Genomic DNA, 15,609 nt, shown 5'->3' with positions numbered 1-15,609 from the left:
CAATTCATAATGCCTTATTAAATAAATAGAAACACATTAGATACCCATTCCCGTACTGCTCTTTTGCTTCTTCCGCATCAAGGCATTGCCCCACGGTATCCAAGGTTCAGGTGATAAATGTGCCGTGGTGCGATTAGGTGATTTCAGATGCCACCGAACAATTAAAAGGTGTATGCATCGACGGATTGGCCATCTAGTTGGCCTTCTTAGCAGCCACCTTGGCCTTCGCAGCCTTCTTCTGGTTGCTCCGAATCATGACCATGCCAAGGAACGACCCAACGACAGCGGAACCGAGGAGGATGATAATGACGGGGATGCGAATGGCCCAAACGCGAGGAGGGAAGAAGTTCTGGAGAGGGTGGTCGTCGTCGACGAAGGGCTGAAGTAATTGTTAGCTCACAACGTATTCAAGAAGATGGATGCCGGGGGCAGGTAATGCTGGCGTATGATCGCATCGACGTTGGGGGAGTCATGGAGGGGCACTCACCATAAGAAGAGTCCAGATGGTGTAGTAGGTGAAGACGACTGAAGCGGCCACGAGCATGGCGAGACCGACGATTTTGTCCAACTGCAGCAAAAGAATTATGTTAGTAAAGTGAAAGGATAGCGAGGGGTTCCTGTGATGCCCCAGTATGCAGCGCGTAAAGGGGGACAAGCATGTAGATCAGAGCTTCGGAGAGGGCATGATAGTTACTGACCATTGTTAAAGATGCGCAAGGTGAGCGAACGTAGACCTTGGTTGAGCCGAAGAGAAGGGTGAAGTAGAGAAGTAGAAGTAAAGGAGTGTTGGAGAGTTCGTCGAAATGGTAGTGTTAATTGGAGGTACCTACCTACTAAAGGCCAAATTTACAATGAACGCGGTTTGCTCCTAATGACCTACAGCTAGGTTGTCTCGGGGTATGGAAGTGGAGCAGGCGCCACAGCACAGCCACATCTCTGCGTAATTCCTGGGGCTTAGGGCGCCAAAATAAAGTAGCCTAAAAACTATCGAAGTCTCGGATAAAGTGATTAGATTATTTCGTCTACTAGCGCATTAGCGGCCGGCTCAGCATCCTCTTAGGATATTTATAAGATCATAAGAGTACCTATAGTATTAACTAATCCAGTTGGATCACATTGAGAAGGTTCAGCAAGTCCACGAGGCTCTACATGTGAAGTCACCAAGGTAGACGAAATTATTTGGTAGCTTTAGAGAATTTTAGGCCATCTCTTAGGTTACTTATTTTTGGCGGCCTTAGCTTTGGACTTCACTACTGTACCTTGGACTATATAAGTGGGCCCTATCCAGTCTCAAAATAAGTTGCAGTGTTTCCTGCCTGGGCGCGTTTTCACATCATACCTAGCCACACCATCTGGGAAAAACGAAGACGGTTCCAGAAAGCCAAGATAGTCGACGAGCGAAGGATCAGCTGCGACTGCGACTGCGAGCTCAAACCCACGATGGCCTCCACCGATGTCGACCTGCCCCGTCGCAACCGCGACCGCAGCGACAAGCCCGATGGCGACTCGTATCGTCCAGGGAAGATACAGCGAACGCGATCGCGATCGCGATCACGACAGCGAGATGCTGCGCCTGTTCGAACGGAGGAGGAGAAGCAAGCTGCTGCAAAGGCCGAGTACGAGAAGCTCCTGACCATGCGATCCGGTGGAACGTACATCCCACCCGCGAGACTGCGCGCGCTCCAGGCACAAATCACAGACAAGACGAGCAAGGAGTATCAGCGCATGGCATGGGAGGCGCTCAAGAAGAGTATCAACGGTCTTATCAATAAGGTCAACACAGCAAACATCAAGTTCATCGTGCCCGAGCTGTTTGGAGAGAACTTGGTTCGTGGTCGTGGTTTGTTTTGTCGGTCGATTATGAAGGCCCAAGCTGCCAGTTTGCCTTTCACGCCCATATATGCTGCCATGGCCGCAATTGTCAATACCAAGCTGCCCCAAGTCGGAGAGCTTCTTGTTCGTCGTCTGGTTCTTCAGTTCAGAAAAGGATTCAAGCGAAACGATAAGGCAGTTTGCCTCTCGTCGACTACTTTCCTCGCGCATCTTATCAACCAACAGGTCCAGCACGAAATGCTTGCCGGTCAGATCCTGCTCCTCCTGCTCCACAAGCCTACAGACGACAGTGTTGAGATCGCGGTTGGCTTCTGCCGTGAGGTTGGACAACACATGGAGGAGATGCAAAGCTCGATTGCGAATGTAATCTTTGATCAATTCCGAAACATTCTGCACGAAGCCGATATCGATAAGCGAACGCAGTACATGATCGAGGTGTTGTTCCAGGTACGAAAGGACAAGTTCAAGGATAACCCGGCTATAAAGGAAGAGTTGGATTTGGTTGAAGAGGAGGATCAAATCACACACCGAGTCGAGCTAGAAGGAGAGATTGATGCGCAAGATGGACTCAATATTTTCAAATTTGATCCGGAGTGGGAGGAGCACGAAGAGGCGTACAAGAAGCTCAGGGCTGAGATTCTGGGCGAGGGCAGCGACGACGAAGATGGCGACGACGACGAATACGAGAGCTCTTCAGACGAAGATGAAGAGGATGAGAAGCAAAAGGCTATGGAGATCAAGGACCAGTCCAATGCCGACTTGGTCAACCTCCGTAGGACCATCTACCTCACCATTATGTCCAGTGCCGACCCTGAGGAAGCTGTCCACAAGCTGATGAAGATCAACCTTCCTGCCGGTCAGGAGCCTGAACTCCCCTCTATGATCGTCGAGTGTTGTTCGCAAGAAAAGACGTACACAAAATTCTTCGGCATGATTGGCGAGCGCTTCGCTAAAATCAATCGACTTTGGTGTGACCTCTTTGAACAGGCTTTCGCCAAATACTACGAAACCATTCATCGCTACGAGAACAACAAACTGCGCAATATTGCCATGCTGTTCGGTCATATGTTTGCCTCGGACGCTCTGGGCTGGCACTGTTTATCTGTCATTCATTTGAATGAGGACGAAACCACATCCAGTAGCCGTATCTTTATCAAGATTCTGTTTCAGTTTATCTCGGAGGAGATCGGCATGCCCAAGCTGAGGGCACGTATGACAGACGAGACACTCCGACCCAACCTGGAAGGCCTCTTCCCCAAAGACAACCCCCGCAACATCAGATTCTCTATCAACTACTTTACAAGTATCGGTATGGGTGCTCTCACAGAAGAGATGCGAACATACCTTCAGAACATGCCCAAGCCCGCTTTGCCTGCTCCTGCAGCCGCAGAGGATTCGGATTCGGATTCCGTCTCCAGCTATTCGTCCTACACAGGCTCTTCTTACTCCCGATCTCGGTCCCGCTCTCGAACACCTCGTAAGGTCGCTGATCGAGGACGATCACTTTCTCGTTCCCCTGATCGAAGGAGCAGGGGACGTTCATACAGCTCATCGAGGTCAAGGTCATACTCACGATCTGTGTCTGCACGAGGAAGAGGTCGTAGCCAATCATACTCCGCCAGCCCTCCCCGACGAGGTCGGCGATACACTAACGACAGCCGCTCGCGATCTCCAGCCCCCCGCAATGGCAAGGGCCGAGCTCGCAGCGCTTCTTACTCTTCCCGAAGCCGTTCTCGTACACCGCCACGACAAGCGCGTTCGCCACCTCCGGCCAGAGATGGACGAAGCCGTTCGTATGATTCCCAGAGTCGATCTCCTTCTCCTGTAAGAAAGCGAGAGAGATCATACTCTGGTAGCCCTCGAGGTCGACCGCGCGGAAATGCCGGTCCTGCCTCAGGCAGGCGCAACAGCTCCTCCGTCAGCGACGGACCACGACATAAGGGCAAGCAGTACAGTCGTTCGCCTTCATACGATTCACGGTCTCCACCACCAAGACGGGCCAACCCCGAGAGCGTGTCGCCTCCACCCGCACGTAACGGACGTCAGCCCTCGTACTCGCGATCACCCAGCCCGCCGCGCCGCGGAGGAAAGAAGTCGTTGAGCCCTGTGCCGTCTAAGAGAAGACGCAATAGCGATAGTGTCTCTCGGTCACCGCCAATGAAGCGAGGACGACGGGGCAGTTGAGAGGAAGTAAGGAAAGAAAAGGAAAGGAAAGGGGGGCGGAGACGGGGAGCGGGGAGTGGGGGACGTCAAGTTGATGAGACGAACAAGATTATAATGAAGAAGGGGGAATTACTTTGTAATTAGGTGCGCCGGCTTGAGAAAGTGTTTCAACAGCGGGACCTACCAAAATTGAAAGCGTTCGAGGCACACAGGTTGTTATTCTTCTGCGTTCCATGTTTTTTTTATCATTGAAGTTATTCATGACTTGGCACTTAGGCAGGGTTTAGTGAAGTTTAGTATTGTATTAGGACATCCTAGGATATCTTATGTTGTCTAAGGATATATTAGGACATCTTATCATATCTTAGAATATCTTAGGATATCTTAGGATAGGTAGAACAAGATGTCCTAACTCTGACAAGTCTCCTAAGATACACTTGCAATCTCCGCGTCGTCGGAACTTCTCAGTTTCCTGTAACACCTCCCTGTGCCTCGAATTACAACCATCGTCTAAGGAAAGAATTCTTCTCTTCACGCTTGTCATCCGCTTTCGCTTCAGAGATAGCAGACCCAACACCAATCGCTGCACCAACTGCCTGAATAACACCATGGACAAGAGGTACTCCGTATCCAGCCATCCCATAGCTTTGAAGAACTGCAAAACCGCTATGGGCTGCGGCGTTGCCGATTCCTGCGTGGGCAGCAGCTGCTGCAGAACCTTATATTCAATCAGTAACCATATTATGATAACAGTAGTAGAGTATACTGACCTGCAGCTATCCCATTCGCACCAAATCCAGCAGCCGCAAGAGCGGGAGCGGCGACTACAACTGGAGCAGCTACCATGATACCGGCAGTTCCAAAGCCTGCTGCAGCTAGTGGGTTTTCTTTCGCGTACTTGAAAGTGCTGTTCGCAGCCTGATTCTCGTGTAAGTAGGTGATACAAGATCACTGGTATTTGGGCGCAACCTACACTGAACAAGAACGACTTTGTGGAGGCCAGCATGGTTGCTCGAGAGTTTTATCCTGTCGTGTGTCTCGATGCACAGAAGTTGAGGTTCAAGGTGTTGATGATGTGAGCGTTGAGGAATGATGGTGATGGTGGAGGACGAAAAGATGGCCCGCATAGATATAGGACTATAGGATGGCAGTGAATTTAAGGCCTGCAACGGGCGCCTATTCATCCAACAATGCTGTGATTCAGAGGGAGGTGAATGGTTAGAAAAAGCCTTGCGGGAGTTGGGCCAACATCAAAGCGGCCATAGGCTGATTGCATATATAGATTTGTATTGGAGGGGTAACATTGTCTGCAATAGAAACAACCAACACTTTGAAGACCAAACAGTCGGCCCTGTCTATGTTTGGAGCTAATTATTTGGACGATAAGTTTATTGACAGTTGTGAAGTTGGCTTGTCACTCTGATTAGATGCCTATTCCGATACTTTGTACTCTGCCAGGGCCTATACACTTTGGCATCTACCTATGTTTCGATAAAGCCTGAATACCGACTATCACTGGACCATGATTCATTACCTTTTGAATTATATAGCGGATTGTTGCCAATCTCGATCGAGACCTCGACCCTTCAGTATATATCGTAGTGTTGGTCTTGAGGGTTCGTCTAAGCAGGACTATATTCATACTATAGCCAATCGTCTTAAGGTATGTTACGTCAGGTCAGTTCTCTTTGTACTAGCTCAAAGGTTGAATTAAATATGAATCTGGGTTGTCTCCTTTGATCGTAACTGTATCATAGATGGAGTCTCGACGATGTATAAATTCAAACCACCTTCTCTAATAACTCTCCTCGAAACACTCTTCTATCATAAACACATCGAAACAAAACACATTGATTTAATTTATACATCTTTGAACCTGTTCTCAATGGAGTATCTCGGCCCTGTCTTTACCCAGTTTGGCTGGACACCCATTGGCCCTCAAGCAGGTCTGTCCATCTTTCTTTGCTATGAAAGCCGTCCATATGTTAATGCCTCTCAGAAACTATCGCAACTTGCATCCAATCTCTGTACGGGAACGTTCCAGCCCGCGGCGTATTTGCCATCGTCCAGAGTGCTCAGATGGGGGGCTACGGAGTTGAAGTAATTGAGGCGGCTGTTGGGTACCTGAACAAAGGATACCCTCTGGTCAGAATTTTGACCTGGCTTGCTCATGGAGCAAACAATACAACCTATCCTTGATGGGATATCTAATATTTCACTGGTTGTCTCAGCTTACAGAGTGGTTTGCTCTTTGTTGCTGTTTGACCCCCGTAAATGTGAATGACAATTTAAGTCAACATCTTATGCTCCTGCAAAATGAATACTCATTTACGTCTGTGACGTATTGTAAGCCCGTGACCATCTTGTTAGATCCCCAAGTGACAGTGACTGTGTTGGTGCTCGCCAGCTGCGGCCAGCTGCGGCCTTGATACCATCATGGATCTGGTCGGCCTCCCAAAACTTTTGACTTCCACCTCTCTGCATCGCATCACTGCATAGAATCGATCAATCTTCAAAGTCGAGTCATTTTTGATACACCAGGATTTCCATCTCTTTGTCCTTGTGAGTCTTAAGCTTTACTAGGAGGGTATCAGCTAACCTTTCTTCAGACACACACTTCTCAACTTGACAAAATGCCTTCTCAGCCTAAACCAAGTGCTGTGGCTGCTATGGTCACCGGAGCTGCGGTTGTCTTGGTTCCCGCCATTGTCGCTAGTCCTGTACTTGGCATCTTGGGACTTGGGGGCGCCGGTGTTGCTGCAGGTCAGTATCAGAGGGCGCTGTATTCGTGATGTATCGCTAACCCCTTTAACTAGGTTCTGCCGCTGCTGGTATCCAGAGCGGTATCGGGAGTGTTGCCGCTGGTAGTCTCTTCGCTACACTGCAGTCTGCTGGTGCTGGAGGCTATGGAGTTGCCGCTGTCCACGGAGTCGTTCAAGCTGCTGGGGCGGTTGTTGGTGCTGGAGGTCTCGGTGCTTGGTTCCGTGGCTAAGACAATGCAGGATATGGTGCTTGCAAAGGCGAAGACTCTTCTGAAGATTGACGATGAGGATAGCACCGGCGAGCAAGGATCTGGAGACTACAACACAACCAACGAGAATGCGCCAAAGGCATATTGCCCCTTTTCATGATGTTACCTACCTACGGAGAAACACTGCAGGAATGAGAAAGTATATCTTCTCTGTGAAACCTCTTGTTAGATTGGTATTAACTGGTCATTCTTCATGTAGCAGGTGGAGATAAATTCTACAATGTGAATAAGAAATATACACATTCAACTTTGAGATTTGATCCCATCGGGGCAAGCTTTAGAGCATCAAGAATAAATAGCACAAATTCAACTAAAACTGTTTTATCTCATGTGGATGTTCTCGGCGCGCAAGTTCTCTAATATCTGATTCTCAGGATAGTTAAATTTAATTTAAGGGTCATCACTTGCCTGGCAGTGTCAGGAAGTGCCAGTGTTGCTCGAAGTTGCGGATGCCGCCGAACATTCTAGGCACTAGTTCCTTCCATACCCCTTCTTCTCCTCTTGTTTTCTTCTCTTTTTCTCTTCCTATCCTCTCACCAACACATCACCAAAGCAACATCTACTTCATCAAACCACAACAAAATCGCCAAGATGTCTGGATCTTCGCAAGATCCAGTCCAAGGGCTTATCGCCAACTTGTCTTTTGATGACAAAAAGCTCGAGGCTAAAGCCCACATCAAAACACAGCTTGAGCGGTTCCGCCAGGTAATCTCTTCCCAAGATAACATATTATAATATGCTTCTTGTACTGACATGCACATTCTAGCTCAAAAATAACTTTCTTTCTGCTCCAGCAGATGAAGAATCTTCTCCCACCGGCCAAGTCGTGGGAGAAGATTCTGCTTTATAGGCTAGTGCCGTTTCCCTGCCACCCCCTTCGCCATGTCAGTATTGCCCATGCTCGTTTTTTCAACTTCCTATCACCAATCAATACTGACAGATGTTCAGCCGCCAACTCGATCACCCAGGAGACAGAGGCTAAAGCCCATCCTGAGCTTGACCTTGTAGTGAAAGGTGGCAAAAGCCGCTGGACAAGAGGCCGGATCGAGCAGGTGTGCTTCCAGTTTCGCGACACTGGGCGTTGCAAATACAGCTTCAACTGCAAGCATCTGCATGTCTACACGCGTCCTCCCATGGATATATTCTTCGAGGGTTTCCCGACTTTTGACTACCGCAATACCAAGCCTTTCGTTGAGGAGTTTACACGCATGCAAGGACAGCTGAAACTCAAAGAGAAAAGCCTCAACAATGCCAGAAAGCTCTTTTCGAAAGCTGTTGCTGAAGAGTTCTATTACGTCTATGGGAATGACGAATATGACTTGTCTCTCTGGCAAAAGCTATGCAAAATCATTGGCATAGACGCGCCAACCTCCCTCGAGGAAGCGTACACGGTACGACCCCCTTTGCATCACATCTTTGCTACAGCTTTCTAACAGATATATAGATCATACGACCTGTCCGTGTCAACATTGTTGATCTAGTGTACGCTGTGAAGTTCGACATGCCCGTACAACGTTTCGAAACGTTGGAGGAGTTGAGCGATTACACCAGAGACACAGGAAAGATTGCCAACAAACATCATATCTACGATCGTGGCGGGCTACTGGTTATGCTACTTCGCGAGATCAACTACAAGTACTATGGAGAGAGGCTCGGAGGGTCTGAGCGGTCTGGGCTGTAATCAGACAAGTTGGGTTTAGTTATAACCCCTCCTATTTCGTCGCATTTGTTCAGTCAGCATCTCAGCAGCTGGCATTGCCCCTTCGGCTTCTTTTTCTTCTCGACGATGAACCGTTCTTCCTCCTCCTCCTCCTCCTCCTCCTCTTCCTCCTCCTCCTCCTCCTCCTCCTCCTCTTCTTCTTCTTCTTCTTCTTCTTCTTCTTCTTCTTCCTCTTCTTCTTCTTCCTCGTTCTTTTTTTGGCGAGAGCCATTTAACTACTACTTTTCTCTTTTTCTTGGTGAAAGCCATTCAACTTCTACATTTCTTCTTTTCCATGAGACGAAGATGCCTGTGAAGCTGAGGTTATTTGATATCCCAGTGGAGGCACCAGGACGATGTGCTGGCACCTTTACGCGGTGTTCTGGATCAGTAACAGAAGATGTGCCTTCTGCGAAACTAAGACCAGCACGACAAAGATATATAGTATTTGGTATAGGTTCATGAAGCTGCCAATGATATTGTGGAAACTACATGTGTCTTCTAAACCCCATCCAGCCTTATACGCCATCTATATTGTATTGGTATTGAGTCATTATCCTTGCACGCTCAAGCTCTATCCAGCAACGCCTTCATCCCTTGCTTTTAAATCTTCCTCCTTGCCCTGTTCTTCCTGTTTCTCCTCTTGCTTCTTCTCCTGCGACTTGGCTTTATCCTTCTTGCTCATAGTCAAGGCCCCTTTCTTGAGTGCCTCGTTAGGCAATGGGCGGATGATTGGCTGTACGACCCAAACTGGTCTCTTACAGCGCCTTTGTGTGCCTTTTGAGCTCTCTGTCTCTGGGGGGTCTTCCTCTCCTTCGGCCAGCGGTGTTTCCGCAACGCTCTCACCGTTTGTGCGCTCGTACTCAAGGAGCTCCTCTGCAACTCTGCGCTCCACTGCGGAGAGAACACGTTCGTAGGCTTCTATATCGCCTGCGCGGCTCTTGCCCAGCATATCTCGGACATCAGTGTGCTTGGAAACAAAGTGCCGTAGAAGGTGGAAAAGATGAGGCTGCATGGCCGCCAGATTCGGGCCTTGTTCTCCCTTCTTGCCCAGGTCCTTTCTTCGCTTCTTGGATGGTGGTTCTTCTTCGACAGTCTCACTTTCTTTCATCCACTCTGTATCGTCGCCAGGCATGAATAATGGTCGTCGTTCAGGGGGCTTGTTCCCAAAGACATGCTCATGGAGAATATCCATGTACCGTCTGAAAACGGCGTCTACTCTGTAACCCCCCTTTCCATCTTCGCCTCGCCAATATTCTCGTCCCTCTTCACCAACAGGTGGTGGTTTTGTGAAGATAGCCGGGTCGCTAAGGTTGCCCTCAGCGCTCATCACGCCGTCGGCCCCTGTAGCCTCGAGACACTTCTCAATATCTCCCTCTTGAAGAATGTTTCCATTCGCAAAGATGACTGTTTCCTTGGGTAGGCTGTCCCTCAGAAAACGAATCATCTGCCACTCAGCCAAGCCTGTCAAATGACCCTTCTGCTCTCGTTTTCGTCCATGGACGGTGAGAATGGACGCACCAGCCTTGAGAACATTTTGCGCATATGCCAGAGTTTCCTCCTTGGTATCCAGAATTCGAATCTTGGCCGTGACAGGCACAGGCAACTCCTTATGCAAGATGTTGATCAAGCGAAAGATAAGATCCTGATCCTCCTGGAGGAAAGCACCATATTTTCCCTTCCGTGCGATACCTTGAGGACATCCGAGGTTCAGATCGACAGCATCGCAGTAAGGCGCGACTTGCTGGGCAGCAGAGAGCAGCGCATCGGGGTCGTTTGCGCAGAATTGGACGAAGAGCGGGCGATCAATAGAAGGGTTTCCGTCAAGCCAGGGTGTTTCACCATCAGACTTAAGGGCCTGGAAGTGCGCCTTTCGGTATTTCTCGTCTTGCGAAAAGAGTCGGGCGTGAAGCATCGGCGTATATGCGAGAAGGCTTTTTTGTTCGGTGGGTGAAATGAAACTCCTCGTGAGCATGCGCCAGGCCTACAAAACATCAATATAAATTGCTACTACAAGTTTTAAAAGTAACATACGAATTCAGACTGGTCCACCATGGGTGCAACAATGAACTTGGGGCTGCCGATGCTCTCGTAGAAGGCCCGGCCCTCCAGCTTAGCTGGACGGTCTACCGCGGGGCTGTTCTCCTTGGACGTCATTGTCGACATGCGCTGTACGAAACACAAAGATCGACGGTTCGAGATAGATGTAAACAAGGGCCCCGGACTCTTCCGGAGCCAAGTCAGACGAGCGAACTTCTCCAGATTGTAGAGCGTGATGTGGGCGCAAAAGCGATTCCTTTTCGTCGAGGACTGAAATATGCCCCGCGAAGTTATGGAGGAAAAAAAAAAAGATAAGAGGTTGTTGTCGGCCCCACCCGATACCGGCAAGTGGGTGAGGCTCAAGAATGAAGTGTGGATCTGTGGCTGAGGCTGCAAGCTTTCCCCAGACAAGTTTAAGCTTTCCATCTTGTAACGGTACCTCTGAAGGTACCTGACAAGATTGGATACTTGTTCATGCAGAGCCAAGAACGATCTCACGATCCACCGAGTACCACTGAAATTATTATTAATTAATTACAGATCCCCTGAATTACCTACATACATCCAGACATCGAATGTAGATCAGACACTCGATCTAAAGCTTGAGTTCTTTCACAGGAACGCGCAATACAGCTTAAAAACACTCGCTCTGTTCATTAGTGAAAAGTTTCATTCACAAAAGGAAGAGGTTTCGTTGTTTCGACCAAATTGGTACTATTTCGTTATGTCCGCTCCATTGGTTTTTTTTGCGTGTCTCAAAGACTAATAATAATAATGGATAAGTGGCGTTCCCAGGTCCCAACGGTGATCGTCTGCTTACAGAGTGCCACGCGTCATTATACTGGGTTGCAAACACACCGATTCCGCTACTGCAAGGTCCCAGAATATGGTTTCCATCACGCTCCGTTCCTGTTCCTGCTCGAGCCCGAAAAAATGAAAATGAAAGAGAGATGAATAAGGCAAAATTAAAGAAATGTATGACTCTTTGGTCTAAATTCCACATGACATGTAGAGACTGGTTAGAGTAATTGAACGCCATTCACCTAACAATGCTGTCCCAAACGCCCAAAGCGGTTCAAGTGGTCGGTTGCAATACAAGACTCCGAGTCTCAATGCTCGGTATTGGTCAAAGGAAACAAAATACTTCGCTTGACAAGCTTCGCTCCTTGTGGTGGACATTGCCATCATCAGAAAAAGTGCGTGTAAATCTTCGAGTTTTCGTGAACCTCCATCTCCTGAATATCATATTAGCGACTGATGTCCTATCGTCCGAAAATAAATGCTTACCATCTTGAAGGTGTTGAGCTCCTCCTTGATCTGTTGTGCCAGCATGGGAGTCAATCGGTTGCAGGTGGCGATTTCACCACGACGATCATACTCCTGGCTAGGCCAAGTATCATGGAAAACGAGGCGAGGAGAGAATGTCGCGTTGCGCTTGGCAGATGGAGTGTTGGGGGCGCTCTTGCTGTCCTGTCGGAGTCTCAAAGCAGACATGAAATAGTCTTCGGTGCCGATAGCAATCGATCCAGTGCGTCGATGGGAATCATCGTTGGGAGTGCTAGGAGCGCTAGAATTGGGCGAATCATTGACAGCAGGTAGGCTAGGAAGATCCAGTCCGGGGGAAGCATCAGCGGGTCGGATGGAAGGGCTGGCCGAACCAGGACCTAGTGATGATGTTAGTTTAGGAAATTCATGACGAGGCAGTTATACATACGCTTGAGAATACCCTTGCGAACGGCGGCAAGGACCTCCGCGCGCTCTCTATCGCCACCGACAATGCTCTTGCGAGAGTTTGAGTTATCAGTTCCAGAGCTTCCCAGGCGCTCGGCGATGTCGATACCCAAGCTCGTATCAATAGAGTTGCGCTCCAAATGGGGGAAGGTGTCCGTTTGTCTGGGGTCAGCCGATACGTTGACTCGTTGCGTCTCAGCTTCGACGGTGACCATCGACACGGCAGCTTGACTAGCCTCGGGTTTCACGGGACCGTCAGCCGGGGGAACTCCAACTACTGACTTTGGTCGGAAAATTCCAACAAACGATCGGCCACCCTTCTTCATGCCCCGACCCATCTTTCGAATCATAATGGAGGCTGAAGACGCTGTCGACGAGATTGAAAGATTGTCAGTTGAGCCACCGAAGAATCTGCCGCCATAGATACTGTGTCCCAGGCCTGCAGCCTCCTGTGCCTCTGCGATACGTGCTTGCTCGGCATCGTAGGCTTCGTCGGCCGTAGGGTCCTTGTGGAGCTTGGATGGTTCTGTTTTATCTGATGCCTCGGCCTCTTCATCAGCCTTGCGGAAGTCGGCAGCGCTGCCGAACGAGAAAGCTCGACGCAGTCTGGAGGTCTTGCTCTTGGCCTTGCGCCCTTTGTTGATGGCAGCGAGCTGTTTAGCCGCGGGCGATTCCATATTACCCGCACCAGAGGATTTGTCTTCGGCGACCTCGCTGGCCATGGTGGCTGGCCTAGAGAGAGGTGAGGGGTTCGTTGTGCGCTTGATGGCATCAGAAGATGAACCTCGAGGTGGGACGTTGACCTTGGCGTGATCCTGCTTAGAAGTTGTTTCGTTGCTTGTCTGGGAAGAGGGGTTTCCAGTGGGGGCAGACACATTGCGGTTGGCAGACTGCATGACATCCCTGTTAGCATACCGTTTTTACCATTGATTGCTGATTGGGCAATGTTTCAAGGATCAACAAACTTACCGAGGACGGACGAGAATGGCTGCTACGGCTGGAGTTCACACTCTCAGAGCTCTCATTGCGGGAGTGCGCAGCGGCGTTGGCGACAACACGAAGACTTTGAGAATTTCCATCAGCTTTTGCCTTGTCTTGTGCGGTTGGCCTTGAAACGTCGGAGTTGGCACGGACGGTCCGCCGGCGTGATCGGCTGGGGTCTTCCATGGATGAGTAGGCGAATTGCATCTCATCCGTGGGTGCGCCGGGCATGGCATTGTAGAAGCTGTTCGGGCGGTTTGGAATTGCTGAACGAGAAGGATTAGGCCCATTGTAAAGCTGATTCGCTGTGGGCATTCCAGTGTTCACAGGGACGGCTGTGCTCTGAGAGCGTCCATGTTGATTTTGCTGAGGAGTAAGCGAGCGTCTATATCGGTCCGGTGCTGCTTTGCTTTGTGAAGTTGGAGAAACTGGCTGTGTGGGACCAGCAAGAAAGGCAGAGTGAGGTCGAGGAGCAGGTACAATGTTTCGTCGTTGAGGAATGGCCGAATCATCACGAGCACCAGTTTGACCAACACCCATGGAGTTATATTGCATGTTGTTTCCAGAAGAGCTGAATTGACGCCCATTGTAGTTGACATTGTGATTGTAAGTTCGTGAAGGCTGAGTTTGTTGAGCTTGCCAAGATTGTGTATGGTTCAGAGTAGGCGTACTCGTAAAAGCGTACTGCTGAACGGGAGCCGAACTACCACGATATCCGGTAGAAGGTGGAACAGCATATCGTGGGGTCTGAGATGCTCCTGCATACTGGTGGCCATTCTGGCCTTGGTTGTTGGGTATCATGCCTGCCGAAGAAGACGGTCTGGTCTGGAGCATCGTAATCGTGGAAGTTTGCTGGGGGTAGGTTTGAACCAGTGCAGCCATAGTTTGTGTCGACGTTTCGTGAGCGATACAACGGCCGTCAACAACAAGCTTTCTCCCACGAGTCGTGCCTGTTTAATGTTGTCGGTCTTTGTTCAAAGGAAAAATCGATGCAATTATCGCTGCAGTTTGTTTGCAAATCGAAGAGCAGCTGAGATCCAATGTTAGCGTTTGATGCCTTAGAGAGCTTTATATGTAAAAAACAAAGGTAAAATTATTGTCAAATGATCAACGTTTTCTAATAGAGGCAAGGCTTCCGCAGGGTGGCAGGAGACGGTTTGCGTAACCAACCTACTTTTTTTTCTTGTTGATATCTTTATGACAAACGAAAGAGAAGAGGAGGCGATGATTTAGGACGCCAGCGACCCGAAACAAAAGAAATTGATCGTGCTGAGAAAGTAGCTCACTTTTACCGTGGGCAGGCTAGACTCTGCTACGAGATGGAGATTTGCTAGTAGGTTGGGGACAAGATCAAGAGCCGTCTTTGACAACTTGAATCTCGGCCTAGTTGTAACGGTACATGAGAGGATCGTCGACAGTTCGGGGTGATCGAGGGTATTGAGGTCGACGAGAGAGGCGAGGGACGAAATATCACGGAGTTCGCTCGCGAGAGTGTTATAATCGACAGGGCAGGGCAATATTTCCCGTCGTTGAAGAATCGTCACGGGGATCTAGAGGGAGCAAAGGCAAAATGCGAAGCAAGTGCAAATGCTGATTCTACAAGTGTCGAGGTCTAGATGAGACGAGACGAGACGTAGAAGCGTGGGAGGTCGAAAGCTTTCGAAGGGTTCTGGGAGATTCGGGGAAAGCGACGGCCGAAGAAAGGGGTACGGCTTGGAGTGTGGAAGTCAAGCCGTGCAGGAGAGGGGCTGAGATGGCCAAACAGGCGAAGGTGATGGCGATGATGAGGAGGGAAGAAGAAAGGAAAGAGAAAAACGACACCAGAACAAGGAGAAACAACGAGTATGGAGATGAGATGGTGATGGGTAGAGGAAAAAAAGAAGTGAGGTGAGGTGTTACCGTTGCTCTTACTCCTAACTTAGGTACAGTAAGGTAGCCTGGCTTGAGAGGAAAGAGGATTGGATGGGACCGGCAAGCACCTCAGATACATTAGCCCAGGACCTGCGGCTGTACCGGTACCTCCTCCACTTGTGCAGGTATCCACTATCGGTACAGTTGTGTTGTCCACTGAAAGTTGCAGCTAGGTTTATTGGTCCAGGGACATTTACAGCGGCTCTACGGGAGTGGCACC

The 15,609-nt window shown here is 49.4% G+C and overlaps 7 protein-coding genes across 7 annotated transcripts; 3 read left to right on the top strand and 4 right to left on the bottom strand.

The window, feature by feature from the left end:
- Nucleotides 1–40: 40 nt before the first annotated feature.
- B0J16DRAFT_337382 (dolichol phosphate-mannose biosynthesis regulatory) lies at nt 41–850 on the bottom strand. The gene is made up of 3 exons (XM_046127346.1): nt 699–850; nt 488–568; nt 41–379 (listed from the first exon to the last, which is right to left on the bottom strand). Exons 1-3 carry the CDS (start codon nt 699–701, stop codon nt 194–196), a joined length of 270 nt encoding a protein of 89 aa, XP_045984443.1. The 5' UTR covers nt 702–850; the 3' UTR covers nt 41–193.
- A 359-nt stretch (nt 851–1,209) lies between these two features.
- B0J16DRAFT_337380 (uncharacterized protein) lies at nt 1,210–4,062 on the top strand. Its single transcript, XM_046127345.1, has one exon. The coding sequence runs from the start codon at nt 1,441–1,443 to the stop codon at nt 4,015–4,017; it is 2,577 nt and encodes an 858-aa protein (XP_045984442.1). The 5' UTR covers nt 1,210–1,440; the 3' UTR covers nt 4,018–4,062.
- Nucleotides 4,063–4,357: 295 nt separating this feature from the next.
- B0J16DRAFT_370473 (uncharacterized protein) lies at nt 4,358–5,096 on the bottom strand. Its single transcript, XM_046130364.1, has 3 exons — nt 4,970–5,096; nt 4,767–4,914; nt 4,358–4,714 (listed from the first exon to the last, which is right to left on the bottom strand). The coding sequence occupies exons 1-3, from the start codon at nt 5,000–5,002 to the stop codon at nt 4,494–4,496; spliced, it is 402 nt and encodes a 133-aa protein (XP_045984441.1). The 5' UTR covers nt 5,003–5,096; the 3' UTR covers nt 4,358–4,493.
- Nucleotides 5,097–6,629: 1,533 nt separating this feature from the next.
- Nucleotides 6,630–7,127, top strand: B0J16DRAFT_382405 (uncharacterized protein; the record flags this gene model as incomplete). Its single annotated transcript, XM_046131238.1, has 3 exons — nt 6,630–6,759; nt 6,813–6,949; nt 6,999–7,127. The coding sequence occupies 3 exons, from the start codon at nt 6,630–6,632 to the stop codon at nt 7,125–7,127; spliced, it is 396 nt and encodes a 131-aa protein (XP_045984440.1).
- A 491-nt stretch (nt 7,128–7,618) lies between these two features.
- B0J16DRAFT_318187 (uncharacterized protein) lies at nt 7,619–8,708 on the top strand (the record flags this gene model as incomplete). Its single annotated transcript, XM_046125427.1, has 4 exons — nt 7,619–7,732; nt 7,878–7,911; nt 7,976–8,418; nt 8,472–8,708. The coding sequence occupies 4 exons, from the start codon at nt 7,619–7,621 to the stop codon at nt 8,706–8,708; spliced, it is 828 nt and encodes a 275-aa protein (XP_045984439.1).
- Nucleotides 8,709–9,153: 445 nt separating this feature from the next.
- On the bottom strand, nt 9,154–11,151 carry B0J16DRAFT_284347 (dihydrouridine synthase-domain-containing protein). Its single transcript, XM_046124016.1, has 2 exons — nt 10,761–11,151; nt 9,154–10,710 (listed from the first exon to the last, which is right to left on the bottom strand). Exons 1-2 carry the CDS (start codon nt 10,890–10,892, stop codon nt 9,301–9,303), a joined length of 1,542 nt encoding a protein of 513 aa, XP_045984438.1. The 5' UTR covers nt 10,893–11,151; the 3' UTR covers nt 9,154–9,300.
- An 802-nt stretch (nt 11,152–11,953) lies between these two features.
- Nucleotides 11,954–14,360, bottom strand: B0J16DRAFT_382402 (uncharacterized protein; the record flags this gene model as incomplete). The annotated part of the gene is made up of 4 exons (XM_046131237.1): nt 11,954–12,001; nt 12,054–12,430; nt 12,481–13,387; nt 13,467–14,360. 4 exons carry the CDS (start codon nt 14,358–14,360, stop codon nt 11,954–11,956), a joined length of 2,226 nt encoding a protein of 741 aa, XP_045984437.1.
- Between the last annotated feature and the right edge of the window lie 1,249 nt (nt 14,361–15,609).

This window comes from Fusarium flagelliforme (genome assembly GCF_020744385.1).
Source record: "Fusarium flagelliforme strain FIESC 12 MPI-CAGE-AA-0113 chromosome Unknown B0J16scaffold_3, whole genome shotgun sequence".
In the NCBI taxonomy this organism is placed as follows: domain Eukaryota; kingdom Fungi; phylum Ascomycota; class Sordariomycetes; order Hypocreales; family Nectriaceae; genus Fusarium; species Fusarium flagelliforme.
The sequence above is the reverse complement of the archived record's forward strand: the minus strand, read 5'-3'. Positions and strand labels throughout refer to the sequence as shown.

Coding starts and splice junctions, on each gene's coding strand:
- B0J16DRAFT_337382 (XM_046127346.1), bottom strand. Junction 380..487: donor CCATCTGGACTCTTCTTATG/GTGAGTGCCCCT, acceptor CAATTACTTCAG/CCCTTCGTCGACGACGACCA.
- B0J16DRAFT_337380 (XM_046127345.1), top strand. CDS start 1,441: ATGGCCTCCACCGATGTCGACCTGCCCCGTCGCAACCGCGACCGCAGC.
- B0J16DRAFT_370473 (XM_046130364.1), bottom strand. CDS start 5,002: ATGCTGGCCTCCACAAAGTCGTTCTTGTTCAGT. Junction 4,915..4,969: donor CAAAGTCGTTCTTGTTCAGT/GTAGGTTGCGCC, acceptor CACGAGAATCAG/GCTGCGAACAGCACTTTCAA. Junction 4,715..4,766: donor TGCGAATGGGATAGCTGCAG/GTCAGTATACTC, acceptor ATTGAATATAAG/GTTCTGCAGCAGCTGCTGCC.
- B0J16DRAFT_284347 (XM_046124016.1), bottom strand. CDS start 10,892: ATGTCGACAATGACGTCCAAGGAGAACAGCCCCGCGGTAGACCGTCCA. Junction 10,711..10,760: donor TGGTGGACCAGTCTGAATTC/GTATGTTACTTT, acceptor GATGTTTTGTAG/GCCTGGCGCATGCTCACGAG.